Source organism: Mizuhopecten yessoensis, unplaced genomic scaffold (genome assembly GCF_002113885.1).
Source record: "Mizuhopecten yessoensis strain PY_sf001 unplaced genomic scaffold, ASM211388v2 scaffold2329, whole genome shotgun sequence".
NCBI lineage: Eukaryota > Metazoa > Mollusca > Bivalvia > Pectinida > Pectinidae > Mizuhopecten > Mizuhopecten yessoensis.
Window position 1 is genome coordinate 3,732,666 of NW_018404492.1, and position 19,440 is coordinate 3,752,105.

Consider the following 19,440-nt stretch of genomic DNA (forward strand, 5'->3'; position numbering starts at 1 on the left):
TGGCCCTGTGTATAGACTAACAATGACTCCTAGTACATGAGAATGATCCATAGCATAACGTTGCTTGAAAGAAAAGCTGATGGGCGATTGATAAACAGACATGATGCAGCACAAGAGCAGAAGATCACAGGCACTTTGTGCCAAGCCTTGGAATCTCGAAACTTTGCAACAGTATACTAAAATATTAAGGAAAAACTTTATAAGCCACTTTCGAATTACATCTGTGCATTTTAAATGGGCTGGCACATTTACCAGTTTTGTCTGCATTCAGTTAGAGTAGATATAAACAAGCCATTTTGATTGGCATGTCTCGCTTTCCCCCTGTTTTGACCATCAATGTACATGTCAAGTTTGGTAGATCTAGCACTTAAAGTTTCAGAGAAACTAACTTCAACGCAAAAACTTATTGTTGATGGAGACGCTGACAAAATTAATGGACCGTGAAAAGTAGGCCGCATCCAGGATTTGATGCATGGGGTGAGATGTACTACCTAAGATGCATCTATGGTTCAAGTTTGGTTGGTGTAGCACTTATACAATTTGCTCCAATGCACACGTGTCTCACCTGAAAGGCCATTACATGCACAATGTACAACATTAGGCGAGTTTCTACATGTATTAAAATTAATGTCACTAAAACTTATTTACAAAAAAAAAAAGGATTTCAAATTCTTTGTAATGCAGGATTTTTCTCATTTCAATATTCATCAGATCACAACCTCATTATGGACAGAAATTACATATAATGTATTATATAATATGTACAATGTAAAGTATCAGTGTTCAACTCTCATGAGTGTGTAAATATACCAAGGGAAACCAGAGTGTGCTTCAGGCCAGAGATATGGCAGTAATTGTGTTATATTCATACAACTAGTTTTTTTTCGTTTAAACGGTTCAACCGGTCGGACCACAGTTGTTCGTTTATTAAATAATGTTGGACCTAGTAATCTGATGCTGCTTTCAGGCGAGCCTTGACAAAGCCTTGCAAGGCTTGCATAATCATTTGCAGATCCGCCAGGATTAATAACCGAATTTGTTACATTTAAAAACGGACAAACTGGTTGTTCCGCATAAATGAACAGGCCCGTAGACAACAAATTCATAAGAAATTAAAAACCCTCACAATCAAAATACAATACCCTTTATACATTTACTACACAAAATACAGCTGTATGGAGGAATAACATGTTTTTATAAAGAAAACTTCATATAATCATCACAGGTCAAAGTATATAATACTATATATAGAGGGCTTGGGTAAAGCAGAACATGATATTCAATAAGCTATCTTGGAGGGACTGATACAGTCTACTAGTGACAGGAAACATCACGATGTGATACACTGTGCATGGAAGTGTGGTTTTCTTTTCACAAACTGCTGTTTATCACATTATCTTGACCATTGGTATATTGAAATGATACAATACACATATAGTGTATACATGTATATTGTACACAACCATTTGTGAAATAAATACTTATACATTCAATCATTGAAGTAAATTATATTACATATTGTTACATAATAGTCATTATAGTGTTAGTGTGTGTTTCTATATTGGAGGCACGGTAGTCTAGTGGTAGGACGCCAGGCACAGTATTGTGTTGTTTCTTTGAGCAAGATACTTTACTCCGCTTGTTCCAGTCTACTCAGCTGTAAAGGAGTACGTGGTTGGGCAGTGCTAGAATTGTTGAATGCTAGCTGTTAGCGCCGAAATGGCAGCTCTGGCTGTATGCTCCCCAGGGAGTTGAGAAAGGTATTGGCTGGTTGCAAAGGCCCTATAACCACGGATGATAATTTGTGAACTGCTTTGAGACAACCTACAAACTAGTTTGTGATAAAGCAGTATATAAGAACCTCAAATTATTATTATATAAAGGACAGTTTTTTAGGAACATCGACAACTTTAAGCTTACCGATGTTGTCCCACCTATTGCTATTTCATTTTCATTTCATTTCAAATACAAACATTAAACACAAATTGAGGGCTGCCCTGAGAGAAAGAATAGAAGAATAAAAGAACCATCACTAGCACTTGTGAATAGCACCCTTTTACAAAAGGTTTAATATAAAACCTTCATTGAAAAATTTGTTTTTACACTTTTAATATATATTCAACAAGCAGCACCATTTTCAAAACATGGGGATCAGATACAAACACTTCACATTGAAAAATATGGAGGACGATATGCAAGCACTTACAATTGAAAAGTTGTAATTATATTGAAGAAGTAAAAGAACTGATATAGGTATGAAACCAAATCACATAAAGATATATTATCCAAGGGTGAACAAGGGTGAACCATATTGTACACAGGTAAAAGTATATGTATACAGGTATGCCTTAGTACTGTTACAGGTGTTAACGGTATCATACACCGATATATGTATGTATATATACAGGTACATATAAAAGCTATAGATCTGATAAGGGTCAGTGTCTTTTAATGTTATATATGGTGTACAGGGACATAATGAGTTTAAACACAGGTGTCAAGAGGATGGTGATAATAGGTAAACTGTAGTACTGCAGGTAATACATAACGTCCTTGACCGCCACAATCCCTAAGATGGTCAGCATCCCTTCCGTCGTCGGAGGCAGGCATCGCATCTTCCAGTAATCCAGCATATGCCCAAGTGTTGTGAGGTCAAGGTCAGTGGTTACAGCCTCTCCCTGCAGGTAAGAGTGTTTTTATCTTCTTTGAGTTTCAGAAGATTACATGTAATTTTTTCAAGCAAAATTCAAAACACAAAGATTACAACCAATTGATGAAAGAAAAACATCTGATGTTCAGCGATTATATTACTGGTCAAAGTTCGAAATTTCTATTCGTAATGCCAAAATCTTTTTTTAATACTTTGATTAAGTAAAACTATTTTGTTTACACTTATTATTAAAAATTCATATGATTATATGGTACGGCATATTTATTTCTAACTTAATTTCCTACTTTTAAGATTAATTCGATCTCTAACACTATAAGAACAAGTTGAACATAATGAACTAGTAACTTTAATTCATATTGATTTTAAAATACCAACAACAGGTGAATACATTAAAAATGTGCCTAAAAAGATATCAAAACAAATGTTCCGTTTAAAGGATAAGACTTAAAAATATTTAATAAACTTTTCTTGAAAACATTTCTGGAGATATTTTCATATATCAAATTAATTATGATATTTTTTTCCAACATGATATTAAAATCAGATCGGTTACAGTTACAAAACATAAATTCAAATACTGAATACAGATATTTCACGTTTATTTATATTGTATTTCACAGTAAGGTGTGATTCAAATTTAACATAGGTACCTGACAATGACTCAAAGATATGAAATTAAAAACTACATATTCTCTTTCTTTTGTTTAGAAAATAAAACTTATGTACAGTTTTTAAAGTAAGTACACGCAAAGCTGTAGAACATGTATATGGGTGGTTTCAAACTACTGACCAATACTTCCCCAAGGAGGTGGATGTTGATCTGAATGGTTGTCTCCACCAGGTAGGCACACACCAGCAGGCCAGCCAAGGCCAGTGTCCATGTCCCGATCACAGTCAACAAGCACACCCTACAGGAGAGAATTATCAAACACATCATGATCAGCAGGTTGTAAATATGTCCACAGGTACCCATTATGGTTGATACAGGGCCTGTTTGTTTATGCGAAACAACCGGTACTATGTCTGTTTTTTTAAATGTAACATTTTCCGGTATAAATCCTGGCGGACCTGCAAAAGTTTATGCAGGCCTTGCAAGGCTTGGTTAAGGCTAGCCAGAAAGCAACATCAGATTACTGGGTCTGACCTTATGTCATAAACAAACAACTCTGGGTCAACCAGTTCAAACTTTTGGACCGCAATAAATGAAAACGGCCATACTCACCCTATCATAAAGAAAGGTCAATTGTCTTGATAACAATCAACAGGCATACCGTACAAAAATAGCTAGGTATTAAATTACATCCTGATCACAGTGATCAATCTACAATTTATTTTCATGGGTCCAAAGTGGGTTGCAAAATGTTAAATCTAAGTATTTCCATAAAATGCTACGAGTCCCATCAAAATTCTATGAGTAAAGGACTCGGGACTCGTATGTAGACTGATCACTGTTAAATCATGATCAACAGTCACACCAGACATAAATAAGGTCAATAAATCCTTATCATGATCAACAGTCACACCAGACATTAATAAGGTCAATAAATCCTTACCATGATCAACAGTCACACCAGACATTAATAAGGCCAATAAATCCTAATCCCGGTCAACAGTCACACCAGACATTAATAAGGCCAATAAATCCTAATCCCGGTCAACAGTCACACCAGACATTAATAAGATAAATAAATCCTAATCCTGGTCAACAGTCACACCAAACATTAATAAGGTCAATAAATCCTGATCATGATCAACAGTCACACCAGAAATTAATAAGGTCAATAAATCCTTATTATGATCAACAGCCACACCAGACATTAATAAGGTCAATAAATCCTAATCATGATCAACAGTCACACCAGACATTAATAAGGTAAATAAATCCTAATCCTGGTCAACAGTCACACCACACATTAATAAGGCCAATAAATCCTAATCCTGGTCAACAGTCACACCAGACATTAATAAGCTCAATAAATCCTAATCATGATCAACAGTCAAACCAAACATTAATAAGGTCAATAAATCCTATTCATGATCAACAGTCACACCAGACATTAATAAGATAAATAAATCCTAATCCTGGTCAACAGTCACCCCAGACATTAATAAGGTCAATAAATCCTTATCATGATCAACAGTCACACCAGACATTAATAAGGTCAATAAATCCTAATCATGATCAACAGTCACACCAAACATTAATAAGGTCAATAAATCCTATTCATGATCAACAGTCACACCAGACATTAATAAGGTCAATAAATCCTGATCATGATCAACAGTCACACCAGACATTAATAAGGTAAATAAATCCTAATCCTGGTCAACAGTCACACCAGACATTAATAAGGTCAATAAATCCTGATCATGATCAACAGTCACACCAGACATTAATAAGGTAAATAAATCCTAATCCTGGTCAACAGTTACACCAGACATTAATAAGGTCAATAAATCCTAATCATGATCAACAGTCACCCCAGACATTAATAAGGCCAATAAATCCTAATCCTGGTCAACAGTCACACCAGACATTAATAAGGTCAATAAATCCTAATCCTGGTCAACAGTCACACCAAACATTAATAAGGTCAATAAATCCTAATCCTGGTCAACAGTTACACCAGACATTAATAAGGTCAATAAATCCTAATCCTGGTCAACAGATACCTGAAGAAATAACCTCAACAAAATATTCTTACATTTCCCTTCATGCAGCACATAAATGACGAGTTTGCTCATGAGCAGCATTTGAGCTTTGTCATCAAAGGATTTTCTCATGATAGCATAGCAACACAGGAGCAAATAATTTGCCCACAGAAGCTGATATGACCTGATGTTAAATGATGTGAGCATTATCTGATCAGATTATCTTCTCTACTACAATGTCTAATACATCCAAATCACAATATAAAGCAGGCACATCCTACATGCATGTGAAAAAAATTGTAAATTTAACTATTTCATCAACATGATTTTCAATGGAATACCATGGTTGTTTCTACAAAAGAATCGCAATACATGTACTATTTACCATTTCTTTATCCTTTTTGGTGAGAGTTTATTTTTGGCAAACATACTATCATAGAGATAGTACACCAGAGTCCCAAGCCCTGCTGTGTAGCAGCATATGTACACAGGATAGGTAAGGGGTACACTGCTCTGGTCAAAGCTGTGGTGGAGGTCTTTCTGAAAAGTAAATTTACACCTACCGGTATCAAAAAGTCAGTGCTTCAGTTTTTGTGACTGCCCTTTTGAGTTAATTTTGAGATTATTTTCTATATCATTAACTGTTATAATATATATAATTTCATTTAAAGAAGCCATATTTTTTTAAAGCAGTTTTTCTGATTAAAAATATAAGTTGAGTGCAATAATAATTATTACTTAATAAATTATCATACATATTTTTAATAGAGAAATAAGTATCTTTACTGCTATTTATTTAATGAACGGAACAACATTGCATCCAGTTGAGAAGAATGTCTCTACACTGAACAACACAAGCTTACATAAAAGATTTTCAGGAACATGGTTGATTTAGAAATTTACCAGTAACTGGCTGAAGTCCTGATGCCAGCTAATGAGGCTGGTGTTGAACCCTTTTTGTGTTGTCATAGTAACAGGGTGGGAGGGATGATGTGTCTTCAGCTTCCCATAATAAAACAATAACCTAGATATCACAGCACCTGTATTATAGAGACAAGAGAAGTAATGTAGAGATTGTCTCCCCTTTCATCAAGAGCAAAACAAATCAACCTTTATTATTCATCATTTTTATTTTCACTTTTCTAGTAAAGCATTTACTGGTACAGTATTTTGAAATAGCACATCTACTCTAGGATGTTATTTCATTGTATTTTTGTTTCATATTATTGAAATTTAATTATTTATAACTATTATCTACAAAGCTACAAATACTAAGATAACTAGGATTGATAAATAACAATCATCAATAGTCATCTTTACGAAACATCTTTTGTCACCAGCCACATCCCATTGACTTTCTTAATCATTTGGTTTAGCCTGTTAAAGCATTGCCAATGTTTTTGTGACATGTATTAATCTCAAAAAAAAAACATTTCTTAAATGCTCATTTCTGATTTGTCTAGTGATGATGACAAAATAAACTGAATTCACACTATTTTTTCTTTTATCCAAAACGAATAACAATTTGTTAGTTGTTAACTTTGTAAGTTGTTAATTTATCCACTGAAATAATGTACATGCCAACTTTTTAGATGGAATGCAAAGTGTACATTTTTTTTTACGATATACAGCATAACCACACAAGAAAATATTTGTCATTCCTAAAGGCATACATTAATTATATTCATGTTTTCTATTTTTGCTTACACAGGTTTCAAATTTTTTAACAAACTATTCTTTCTGACAAATATAAACATGTATAAAACTGTAATACTGTTAAGATCTCACACTGTAACATCAGTAAGAAGGTAGATCACTGACAAGTAGTAAATACAATTAACACATCCAACTAATAATCAAATTACAACTACATAGCACAATACCAAAGGAAATACTTACCATGTAGATAATTAAAAATGCCAGTCACAGTACTGCACAGTGTGACAACAACAACAACAATCTGTATGGTATCCCCTCGAGATAGTCTCATCCTCTCCATCTCTGGCCACATAGCCACGCCCCCTCCTACACCAATACTGTCCACCTTGTCCTTTGCTTCAGCATGCTTCATTATCAAGGTCTGACGATCTTTGAACACTCTGCCTGAATATTGAAATGCAGATGTCAAGTTGTTGTTTCTGTGACGAACATTAAAATGATTTGGTCGAACAATGTACAACTTTTTGAGGGTAAGTCAAAATTGACCTACAATAATGGTGACATGCATGGAAACTGTCAATGACAAAGTTGTGTAGGAGAGTGCAGCAGACCATCAGGTCTGTTCCTACTTCTTAAATGGAAAAAAGAAATCTTAATAAATAAAACAGCCCTGGTGATAAAATTTACAATTTTTTCCTACCATCTTGAATTTATGAAAATGTAAACGATTTGCTGAATTGTGTATGAATATGTTGTTTTTTACACAAATCAACAGGAACATAAGTGAGTCACAATATATTAAACATATATTGCGGTTTTGCATACCGGTAACTTTTCTTAACAACGCTTTATGATACTGTACTTATATAATTACTATTAAGTTTTCTATAAAATGCTTTGTGATACTGATTCTGAAACAGTCTGTATCAATTAATGCTCAAAATCGTAAAAACAAAATATATATCTGGTTTAAGCATTATAGTAGTCTATGGTAGGAATATTTACCAGGTGTCATTCTTAACCTTTCTAGAGTAGGACTTGTCTTTGCTTGGAAACTATCATCTTCTCCCAACTTTTGAATGGGATTTCTAGTAACACTTTTTCTTTCTAGCCTCTGTCTGAGATAGCCAAAGCTGTTGGAGTCTGGAGTTCGGGCCCTACGAGGAGTGGAGCCATTTGCCTCTTTAGTCAAGGCCTTGGTCCTGGCAGACCCTGGAGTTTCTTGGTTAGTTCGGGCCATTTCGGAGCTAAAACAAACAATCAAATATTAGAATTACTGTAAATAAATGATGATATAATTAATAACACTTAATGATTGAAATGTTTAAACCTTATCGATCAAATCAAAGACGAGATCAGTTTGATTAACCTTTGATTATTCAGTTTCAAGTTTTACTGGTACAGATCGATAAATAGCTATTCTGGTAATTAAATACACATTTGCCAAAAATGCTCAGCTGGCTTTTTCCAATTTCTCACATAGCTACATTTACACCAGCACTGTGGTAATTACTCTGAATGAATATTCACCAAAGTTTCCAATAGTATAAGGTGACTTCTTTGGGAAACCTTGGTACAGACTCTAAACACCAAGTTGACAAGACAGTTTACACCAATGGTAAAGCTCAGGACTCACTGATCTTGCACATACAAAAATGGACATGTTTGCATGTATACATAAATGTCGCTGATCAGTTTACTTCAACTCAAACAAGAGCTGTTGGAGAACAGCATAGCTTGCCTATTGATGATATATGTTGTAAGACAGCAAATAGCAATAGAAACAAATATACAATAAAACTAATGTGCATCATTTCATTTGACACCTCACTTATATATAATTACCGCCAACATATTTTCAGGTCCCTTAAAAAAAAAAAAAAAAAATTGACAAGACCTGATCCACCAGTAAATATCCTGATAAGCATTAACCTCAGCAGTTTATTTCCTGCTAACATTAATTTGGGGATATTAGAGACAGCTAGTGAATCTACCTTGATAAAAAAACAAAGACTTCTCCAGCTGGGCAAACAAAGTCATTTAAACCAAATTTAAAGGAATCAACATTAAATATAAGGCCAATGGTATTTAAGTATACATACAAAATGTATATCACCAAGATAATTTTCCTCACCTTACACAGTATCATCATCACAGGAATTGAGAAAATTTGTGAAAATAAGGAAAATTTTGACATTGAGTTCAGTGAACTGTGGAATATTGTACATTGTAGATGTAATTAATGTTCTTGATGACCTACTGAAAACAAGACCGTTTTTTTAAAAATGGTTTAAATGTAAAAAATGGCAATGATTGAAACTTTTTAATGCATTGTTCAGTATTAGCCATCAACAGGTTGAGCACCACGGCGCATATCGGTAATAATCCTGCATTTGGGTATAACAACATGGTTTACTTTAATATTGACATAGATAGAAAATCTGATCTAATGTCTTTGGTTAACAGTTACCAATTTGAGTTAACATCTATGCACAGAATACCGCATTATAATGCACGTATCATGCATATAATTGAATTATTCAATGTTGTTTCTATATTTGTCAATATACAAATCACATAAGGACAGACTAAAAAATATGTTTTTTTCCTGCAACATGTTGGAAAAAATTAGGGTAGGTACATGTAGGTATTGGTAATTGATTTTTATTTTAACAAATAATTTTATATGGTTTATAAAGAAGAGTGATCTTGACTTTAACCGTGCTTCTTTGAAAATTGTCTTAAAAAGTTTAGGATAGGCACAACAAATTAGGGTTACCGGAAACACCAAATATATTTTGTTTGGCCTAATTAGTAATTACCAGTTTAAGCAATGGTTATTTCCCTTGAACTGTGTAGTGGGCTAGCAACGATAACAGATTTCAATAAATACTCAATTACATATAACAATTGACAGCAATATTGCGTATCTATTGTTTTCATTTATTCCCCCTTTATTGTTGCTAGTTCTGTATGTATCGAGCACCTGTAACCCAGTGCGTGTTTATCACAGCTTCACACAACTCCACCGACTTTAAAACTTGATAACTTTGTGTTCTCTATACAGTATCCAACAAACCTTTGATAATTATTGCTATCTTAGATTAAATTATTTCATCCATTTGTTTGAAACGTGTGCCACAAAGTCAGCGGTCTACTGGTAGATCATTGGACGAACTTCTGAGTTGTTTTATATTTGCCGCTTACCATTAAAACATGTAAACAGTTATCTTTTAGGCGCTTGTTCATAACGCTACAACATAGAACCGTAAAAACATTATAATGACCAAGACACCGGAAAAGGGAAGCGGGAAAAAGAAATAAACACCACGATGACTTTTGGGGATAGGTAAAAAACGATATACTTAAATTACTCAAAGAAATGTTTCACTAAGCAGACAGTGCCAACACGTCGACAGTGGGTGATTCGTCGTGGCGACTGGTTGTCAACGTGTTATGCAGCTTGTCACTTGCTATGTAAACAGGTGGTAGGTAAATCTTGTACCCCGTTCCCGGACCCGGACTGAAACCTCGTACCGGGAATATAAAGATATTTTAATATCTCATTAACGCGATAGTTTATATTTTTTTATAAAAATATAGAATAATTTCAAACATTATTTTCTAAATGTGACAATTACAAAAATGTTTATTTATCATCTAATAATTTAGAAATCGGTGATAATGTGTATTTCAAGGGGGTAAAACTTGTACGCCGAAGTCAACCGTGAAAATCACGGGTTTTCACAAATAACTAGAAATTTAGGGAAAATTCCACTACTTTTCGACACTTTTCGGCTTTTACCACAACCCCAAATATAGCTGTTACAAATTATCAGGTCCCTGTGATCAGTTTGTGTAAGTTAGTGTCACATTTTACTTGGCAAATGCTATTCCCGGCAGCTGGGTATCTAAAATATTATAAATGGCTATAAATCTGTGTTGCCCACCTAAGATGTGGCTTTTTTGAATAAAAATTTTTAAATATCGGTTTGAAGTGCGCTCCGGGCGCGGGTCGCATATTTCCCGCATATTATAGAGGGCCAGAGTTCTTACGTTAATCGACAACAGAACGATATGAAAAAAGTCGATAAAACGTCAGAATAACTCGGACTAGACTTCAATAAAACATGTTTGGTATTTGAACATGCTCATGATTGTTTTATGGGCACAACAGTCTTCAATATTTCCCAATTGAAGCTCATCCCCCTTTTACTTTGATGTAAATATACTGTAGGTTAATTATAAATTTCTCATAGCAATTCATTGTAGTTACTTACAAAGTAAATTTATGGTCCTCTCAGGTAAATGATTTTTGTGTGTATTATATGAACCTGGTTTCCATATATATGCAAGTCACACATTATTGACTTCTACAGTAATTAGTGATAATGAGAACCAATGTCAGTTTTTTTGGCTGGTTTGTTTTTGCATTTCATCTAGTTTTTGAATTGAATGTGGTTTAATTTTCTTGTTTATTTTTTGGTTTTTATTTATTTGTTCAGACATGAAGCATTTCCAATGTAGACGACGAGGACACAAGTGAGATCGAGTGATGGACATCTCTCCTGTAGCTGGTGGCGGTCGTCACGAACAGATGGCATCAACACCAGTGGATCCTCCGGAGGATGTCCAACAGGAAACAAGTGCAACTCTCCTAGCAAAACAGAACTGGCTCCAGGCTCAGATAGATAACCATAGGGCTGAGACACTAGCAGGTCAGTTTAATTTGCATTGCTTTTTCAACAGATGAAAAATCACATACACAAAATAAAATAAAAAATGTATGTGTGTGAAAGTGACGATTTGTTTCTAAAATATCAGTTTGAAGAGTGACCCTGCATGTTATATAGAGAGCTGGAGTTCTGACGTCAATCGACGCCAGACCAATATAAAAAAAGTCGATAAAACCTAAGACTAATTCAGACTATTTGCTATATTGTGTCATATTCAACTTGTTGGTCACAAATGGTGCAGTTATACTATGAAAGTTTGATGCATGTAGGAAATTTATTGCTTTAAGAAAACACCAAAGAACTCATTCGGATTTGGAGAAACACAGGGTGTTTGATATATATTTGAGTTAAAATACAACAGGTGATGAAGTAAAGCGGCATATTGCTTAGGACCAGCAGTGAGATACACTGGATGATCAAATTAAATTATTAGAGTTCATAATATGACAGATTTAGTATGAAATTGTATACATGACTGATGTGTTTCATGTTTATTTAAAAAAAACCAGAGTCTTCAGCTGATGATGGGACTGATGGAAAAACAGAAATGTAAGCACACATTCAAACTATCTACTATATATATACTGGTGAAAATTTGCCTGACACTCGCCCTTACCAGACCAAATCTACTTTTATTTTATATGAATTTTGCCCTTCGCGTGTAATTAGTGTTGATGGTTTATATGCTGTGTACAAATATTGGCTCTCAGGAAACGGGGCATGAAAAAGTTGAAAGTTAAATATAGACTGGCAAAATTTCAAACATTTTAAAGGTGTTTTTTTTTTGTTATTTTCTTACTGATAGAGGACAGAGGGTTATCACTCCTTTTGACACTCCTTTTGTCAATTAGTCAGTCAGTGTCCCACTTTCTCTGTGGCAGATCTCGTTTACTTTGCCATCTACAATAGCCAAATTTGTATTTGTCAGTACATTGAACATGTATAATACGTAACTGTCAGAATGGCAGAGTGTTGCATACACAAATTGGTTCTCTTTCCCCAATATATGCAGCGTTATGCATTATGTGCACCATGCATCACTTTCTTTGTGACATAATTATATCATATACTCTTGTCACCCACAATTGCCAGAAAATGTATGCGAGTACCTCTTAAGATGTGAGAGTGTTACATGCTAACACTAGAATTTTTGCCTCACTATAGAGTTATGGCCTTTGTTCATTTTTTATCGCAAAATTTGTACAGAGTTGGGGGACTATGTATTACTCATAAAATAATTCTTAACTTTGATCAATTTAATCTAATATCAACAAAGAAATCATGGCATGATATATAATATTTCATTTAATTTTCTTTGATTGAGATTGAAACAGGTATTGTAATTATGCTAATTCATATGCATTTATCCATCAAAACTTTTGGGTTTGTTGTAGTTGGTGGGTTTTTATTTTGGGGGGCGGGGGGAGCAGGTTTCGCACCTATGCTTGAATTCTTTTAAGCCAAATCTACTCAGACTTAAAAGCTTATGATTTCTTTTCAAGTCCACAGGTCAAATATATAGGTCACTTAATGGGAATCTGGTCTTTGCACAATAGCTTGCATTGTGTTACCAGGGACAATCAAACCATGCGTCATACACTACTTCCTTACCAAAAGCGCTTGGTTTGGATTGCATTAATTACATGTCCAAAACTCAAGTTTGTAATAGCCAATTAAAGTCAAACTTCATACACTGCTTTCTGATAAAAAAAAATATTGCTCAGGATTTCCTTTTGGTTAGTAATTCAAAGGTCATAGATCAAGGTCATGGTCACTTATCAGTGATTTTTTAAAGGTTAATTTGGGGCCCCTTCTTCCCCAAGATAATTTGTGCTGGTTTTTTTCCCAAAATCAAATGAAGAAAATAACATTTTTCCCAAAATCATGATTTTGTGTGGGTGATATTTTCCCAAATCAACAGGCACAGGCCCCTGTGGAAAGGAAGTAGAAAAATCACTACCTATAAATAAAAAGCATGGTTTCAACTAAATAGCCCGAGTTCTCATCAGCTGATAATACATGTCAGTTCATACACTGCTTTCTTACAGAAAGTGGTTGCTTGTGAAAGGTCTAAAGGTCAAGGTCAAGGTCACTGGTTAGATTACTAGTACTATAACAAGAGTATTGGTTGCTGCATTATAATGCAAGTTTCTGTTTGCCAATAACAATCACAATTCTTAGTTTGCTTTCTAAATGCTTGACTGGGATTGCCTTTTTAGTCAAACATCAGTGTTCCAGGTCACTTACTATATATAAGATAGAATTTTGATTTCTTTTCTATTGCTGAAGTTCCCATGCATCGACCGTTAATATTGAAACTTCTTACATAAAGTGCTTGCTTGGGGTTGTTTTTCAGGGCTGAAGGTTATTAGGTGAAGGTTACCAGTACCCTAAATAGATTATTTTTTTCCGTGCAGTAACTACAATTCCTACTGGCCTATACATTGTGATACTCAATCACTGTACTCTCCATCCATACCGAAAGTGCTTGGTTTATTTGCTTTTCTGAATCAAAGTTATTTGAAACAAAGCATTTCATCAACTGTGCATCATACTAAATTAAGCTTTGTTATTAAAACAAAAATGACTGATCAGGGAAATGAGTAGTGCTACATGAACTCTTGTTCACTTATGACTAATCTTGTAAACATTCTGATTATATATGATAGCCTTTGATTACTTTAATGTAAAATCATGATATTCGCAGGGCATAAAATTGTAACATATTATATTTGCATTACTACTATCATTCTTAATGAGAATTCTTTTAAAGATGACCTTTTTTTCTACAAGTATTCACTCAGTATTTATGTTACATACAGTTACATGCCTATACATGGTTTGTTATTGTAATCAAAGGGATAATTTAATTTTAAGTCCTTTTTGCTTAGATTGGCCGATTTGGAAAAGAAACTTGTAGATGAATATATTGAGAAAGATAAAAAGGAACTCATCATAAAAAGGTAGGTCTTAATGAACTCTCAACAATAAGAAGTGTGTTTTTACACAAACTTTATAGACAGTGTGACATATATTACAAGACAGTGTATTCCAGAATCATGGTATTTCCTATTTCATGTTTGGCCTGTTTGACGTTATTGTGTTCGTGGACCATTACCTTTGTAAGACTGTCACAAGTAAATACAAAATTGTCTAACCTTTAACTGTAACTCAATTTAGAAAAGATGTTTTGGAGAAAAACAAAAATGAAGAGAAAGTAGAAATATTTGACTGTTGGAATCAATTTTATATAAATGGAATATTAAAGTTACTGCTAATATTCTATAATAAATCTCAATGATTTTAATCAGGATGCAGATGGGAAGCTTCCTTGTAAAGCAGCTGTTTGAACAGTCCACATCAGATGACAGTGACCCTGCGGAAAAAGAGAAGAAAGCTGTAAGAGTGAAGTAAGTACAAACATTGGTCTCCGGTTCTCTCTGTTTACACAAGTATTGTTCCAGTACAGCTGGAGTTTGTTCCCTTGACATCTGGATTATAATTTGATTAAGCAATCTGTCCTGATAATATCACTTTTAGTAATGGCTAGGTCTGTCAGATGGTGTCTGTGTAAAGTTAGTCTCAAGGCAGTTTATCTATTAATATTTTATATGCACTTACCAGTACTTCAAAGGATAAACATTGTAAACAAACTGTTTTAACCCTTTCACCCCTTTGTAACTTTAGTAGACTCTACCATGCAATGATATGGAGGGGTCCATTATGGTCCACAGTGGTGAAAGGGTTAAGTTTGAAAAATTCTATTTTCTAAATTATGAAGAGAAGAAATTTGAATAAATTCATTTCTTTGAATATCAGAAGGTTACAAATTGTCAAGAGTCGGGATCAACAATTTTGATCTTTTAATGTAAGTACAATGCACTTGTATAGCCTATCACAGGTGAGCTTGGTCAAACAGGCATATATATATAGAGAGAGAGCAAACTATAAGTAATAGTCTAAGCATTGAGGCATTCAGCTTCATTATACAGTACTTTATTTCAGATATTTAAAGGACTTACTTGACAAGCAGTGTGGACTTGTTAGTGGGATAATGAAGAATCTAAAGGTATGTTATATAAAACTGTGATGTTGACAGTATTTACAAGTTGCTTTAATTACAAAATTGATTTGATGAATCCTATTCCGCTTCATGACACTTATTTATATTCTTATTCTTCTGTTGTTAGTGATCATACATTGGTGTAGAATTATGTGAGGGGTTAAAAGCATTAAAATGACCCCGATCCCTTTGTGTTCATTGCCTAATGAAATCCTATAAAATTCAAAATGCAGTAAAATTCTTGAAGAGAACTCAAGCATTAGTAATAAGGAATAGAGACTTATGTAATTAGCCCACATATACCTCAAAAATGAAACACATGTATTATGAAGATTATCTGGAGTGGGTAAGTATTGATAATTTGAATAACATTTTTTTTTTTTTAGGAAATGGAACCTAAAAAGGAAAGACTGGTTGAGCTCAAGAAACAGACTTTCGGTAAATAATGCACTGTAGATAATAATAATAATAATAATTATCACAACCTAGTGCGTAGGTCGTCTCAAAGCGGTTCACAATTAAATATCCATGGTTATAGGGCCTTTGCAACCAGCCAATATCTTTCTCAACTCCCTGGGGAGCATACAGCCGGTGCTGCCACGTACTCATTTACAGCTGAGTAGACTAGAACAAGCGGAGTAAATTTTCTTGCTCAAAGATACAACACAGTGCCGGGCCCTGACTCGAATCGCAAGCCTTCGGTCACGAGCCTGGCGTCCTACCACTAGACTACCGTGCCTCCTAAATCATTGATCATATATTGAAGCTTACAAATTAGGCTAGCTACATACAGAAGGATTTCCTGTAAATTATTTCGTAAAGCAAGTTTCTGTATTTTATTTTATGGTAGGAGATTCTGAAATTTATAGTAGTATTCAACCTAAAGGCATCATTCTTTTTCATTGATACTCTGGTAGCCATAAATGGCAGTGTGAATGTTCCTCATTTAAACAGAGTTTTTAAGTGTTTTGATTCTGGGTAATTGATATATTTCCTGGTTTATCTGGCTGATCTGGTGGGGTTTTGAAGCTCAATAATTTATTGTTTGAATCCTAAAAAATAGAGGCTTTAAAATTCCGTGAGGTACAGCTGTATATAACTGTATGGAAGTCAAAAGCTGCTGTCTTCAACATAACGTATGTCAAGTGGAATACAGGTTTTTATACGCCCGTCAAATTTGAAGGGAGTATTATGTTTAATATGGGTTTCTCCGTCCGTCCGGCGTAACCTTTTGTTTGTCTGGCAATCTCCTCCTACATTTTTCGACCGATCTCTTTGAAACTTGTTATACATTATAATCATGATATGAAGTTGTGTCTCCCTTAAAAGAATTTTGATTCGACAATTTTTCCAGAAGTGATTGCCCTTTGTTCATTTCAGTATTTGATTTTTGTCCGGCAATCTCCTCCTACATTTTTTGACGGATTTCTTTGAACTTAATAGGCTAAATAATCTTGGTATGTTGTGTTTCCTTGAAAAGAATTTTGATTCGACAATTTTTGCAAAAGTTATTGCCCTTTGTTTATTTCAGTATTTGATTTTTGTCCGGCAATCTCCTCCTACATTTTTCAACGGATCTCTTTGAAACTTGGTATACATTATCGTCGTGATATGAACTTGAAGTTGTGTCTCCCTTAAAAAGAATTTTGATTCAACGATTTTTGCAAAATTAGCCCTGTGCTCATTTCAGTATTTGATTTTTTTTGTCTGGAGATTTTCTCCTACATTTTTTATAGCATGTCAGCTAACCACTCTTACAATGATGCAGATCTTATTTCAGTGTAAGAAAGTATATAACACTATATGGCATTCGACGGGCGTATATTGTTTCGCCCCGTGGTACTCTTGTTGATTAATAATTAATGTTCAGTTATACGGTGTGGCTTTATAACTTGAACATTTGTGGTTGTTTATGAATTCATTTAATTGTTGACTGCAATTCAGGAATGTTCAGGGTGTCAATAAATCATGAAATATACAAAACATGAAATATTAAATGCAATATTCATTGTGACTTAATTAAACAAGCCAATCTGTCAACATGTATAAGGCTTACTTTGTACATTATAACATTTTGTTTTGCTTTGAATTGTTTATTTATAGTGAAAAGCTAATTAATTTTATTTCATTATTTGAAATTTGTCAAAATATAGGCTGAAACTGTTTCTACATTGTTCACATAAAAAATATCCCCCCCCCCCCCACAAAAAAAAGGGTATGCTTCCTTCTTTTTTTTTCTTCATATAGTGCACATCTATTAGATTTTCAAGTGTTAGTGAAAACAATGGATCACAGCAAGTGAACTTTTTTTCCCCCAACACATATTTGATTACTTAAAATCCATATAAGCCATGAGCAATTTTCTTAGGTTGCTACCAGTGCAGGGACCTGTTTTATGCAGTGCATTTGGCATATCATGGGTAACCAGTGCATTTCTTTCCATAAATTGTGAAAACATTACTGGTGTCTTTAGTTGAATGAATTCAGTGGAATGTTTAAAGATGTATAGAGCTATGTGTTGAAAATATATATTCTCAGAATTTTAATCTTGAGACACAAATTGTGCATGAAGAAATGAAATGACAATACAGAATTTTTCCCCAGTATGAGCCATGCTGGACCACATGCAGCTATTGTATCTATTACTAGATAATATCCCTAATATTCCCTCAAGCATATCCTATAATATACCACATAAGTATTTTATACATTAGAATAATCCCGCAAAACAATGCTGTACCAAGTGTTGTATCTTTTCTACAATACAGGTATATACACAGCTGGTAAATGAAATAGATAAACAAGGGGACACACATGTTGTTTTGACATAAATCTAATTGATTTATTCATCTTCTTCCACATCACATTACAAATCAGTAAATCACAATTATATACATCAGGAAACAATTACAGATCGTTCACACATGGCTGTTGATGTATCATTACACATTGTATGTATAAACCACCTGAACCTTGATGTACTATTATACAGTACGACACATTACAATACACAAAATGGTGATCCATTCAAGGTAGGCTCATTCAACCAGATCAGAGATTATAACTATCTGATACTGACCTTCAGCTTAAATAGTTTGTGGATAGCCGTCACGTCTGAACAAACCCTGTCTTCCTATAACTGTCCAGGAAATTACACACTATCACTTTTCTGTAAACAGTCATTGTTTCACTGTCTCTTTGGGGCTTTTACAACTTCAAAGAAACTAAAATTTCCTGTATTTCACAGTATAAGTCCTGTAGTGTTTTTTTTAGTCATAATAGTTTTTTTTGTAATTGTTTATTTTTCACAATTTTTTACATAATATTTATGACACGACAAAAACATACATTCACATGCACACACACATACACACAAAAATTTCTCCTTGTTCTTATTTTTCCTCTTTGCCGGCATCACTCTGACCTACATTTTGACATTAGACCTACATCAAAGAAAGAGTTTGTCCGGGCTCTATCTCTTACACTATATATTTACTAGTCACTAGAACTTCATACTTGGGGTATGGGTTCACCTTGGTGAGGCGGTGTGTCATGTATCAAAAGTAGGTCACTCTGACCTACATCAAAGAAAGAGTTTGTCCGGGCTCTATCTACTACACTACTAGTCACTGGAACTTCATACTTGGGGTATGGGTTCA

The 19,440-nt window shown here is 34.2% G+C and overlaps 2 protein-coding genes across 6 annotated transcripts in view; one reads left to right on the forward strand and one right to left on the reverse strand.

The window, feature by feature from the left end:
- Positions 1–1,813: 1,813 nt before the first annotated feature.
- LOC110445628 lies at positions 1,814–10,210 on the reverse strand. 2 transcript variants are annotated; one of them, XM_021490325.1, is made up of 7 exons: positions 10,062–10,210; positions 7,988–8,229; positions 7,223–7,426; positions 6,227–6,363; positions 5,709–5,863; positions 3,462–3,579; positions 1,814–2,678 (listed from the first exon to the last, which is right to left on the reverse strand). In XM_021490325.1, exons 2-7 carry the CDS (start codon positions 8,220–8,222, stop codon positions 2,439–2,441), a joined length of 1,089 nt encoding a protein of 362 aa, XP_021346000.1. In that variant the 5' UTR covers positions 8,223–8,229; positions 10,062–10,210; the 3' UTR covers positions 1,814–2,438. The 2 variants fall into 2 exon arrangements, with proteins under 2 accessions (XP_021346000.1, XP_021346001.1); XM_021490326.1 differs by lacking the exon at positions 10,062–10,210 and adding an exon at positions 8,513–8,823.
- Positions 10,211–10,252: 42 nt separating this feature from the next.
- The window catches only part of LOC110445629 (centromere protein H-like), a 17,756-nt gene continuing 8,568 nt past the window's right edge, over positions 10,253–19,440 (forward strand). Inside the window, exons 1-7 of one of the 4 annotated variants that reach the window (XM_021490328.1) lie at positions 10,253–10,331; positions 11,488–11,700; positions 12,228–12,267; positions 14,610–14,681; positions 15,030–15,128; positions 15,724–15,787; positions 16,168–16,219. In XM_021490328.1, the coding sequence (XP_021346003.1) occupies positions 11,538–11,700; positions 12,228–12,267; positions 14,610–14,681; positions 15,030–15,128; positions 15,724–15,787; positions 16,168–16,219 (490 nt within the window). In that variant the 5' untranslated portion in view covers positions 10,253–10,331; positions 11,488–11,537. Of the gene's footprint in view, positions 10,475–11,487; positions 11,701–12,227; positions 12,268–14,609; positions 14,682–15,029; positions 15,129–15,723; positions 15,788–16,167; positions 16,220–19,440 lie in introns of all 4 variants that reach the window. The other 3 variants (XM_021490331.1, XM_021490327.1, XM_021490329.1) reach the window with 3 other exon arrangements.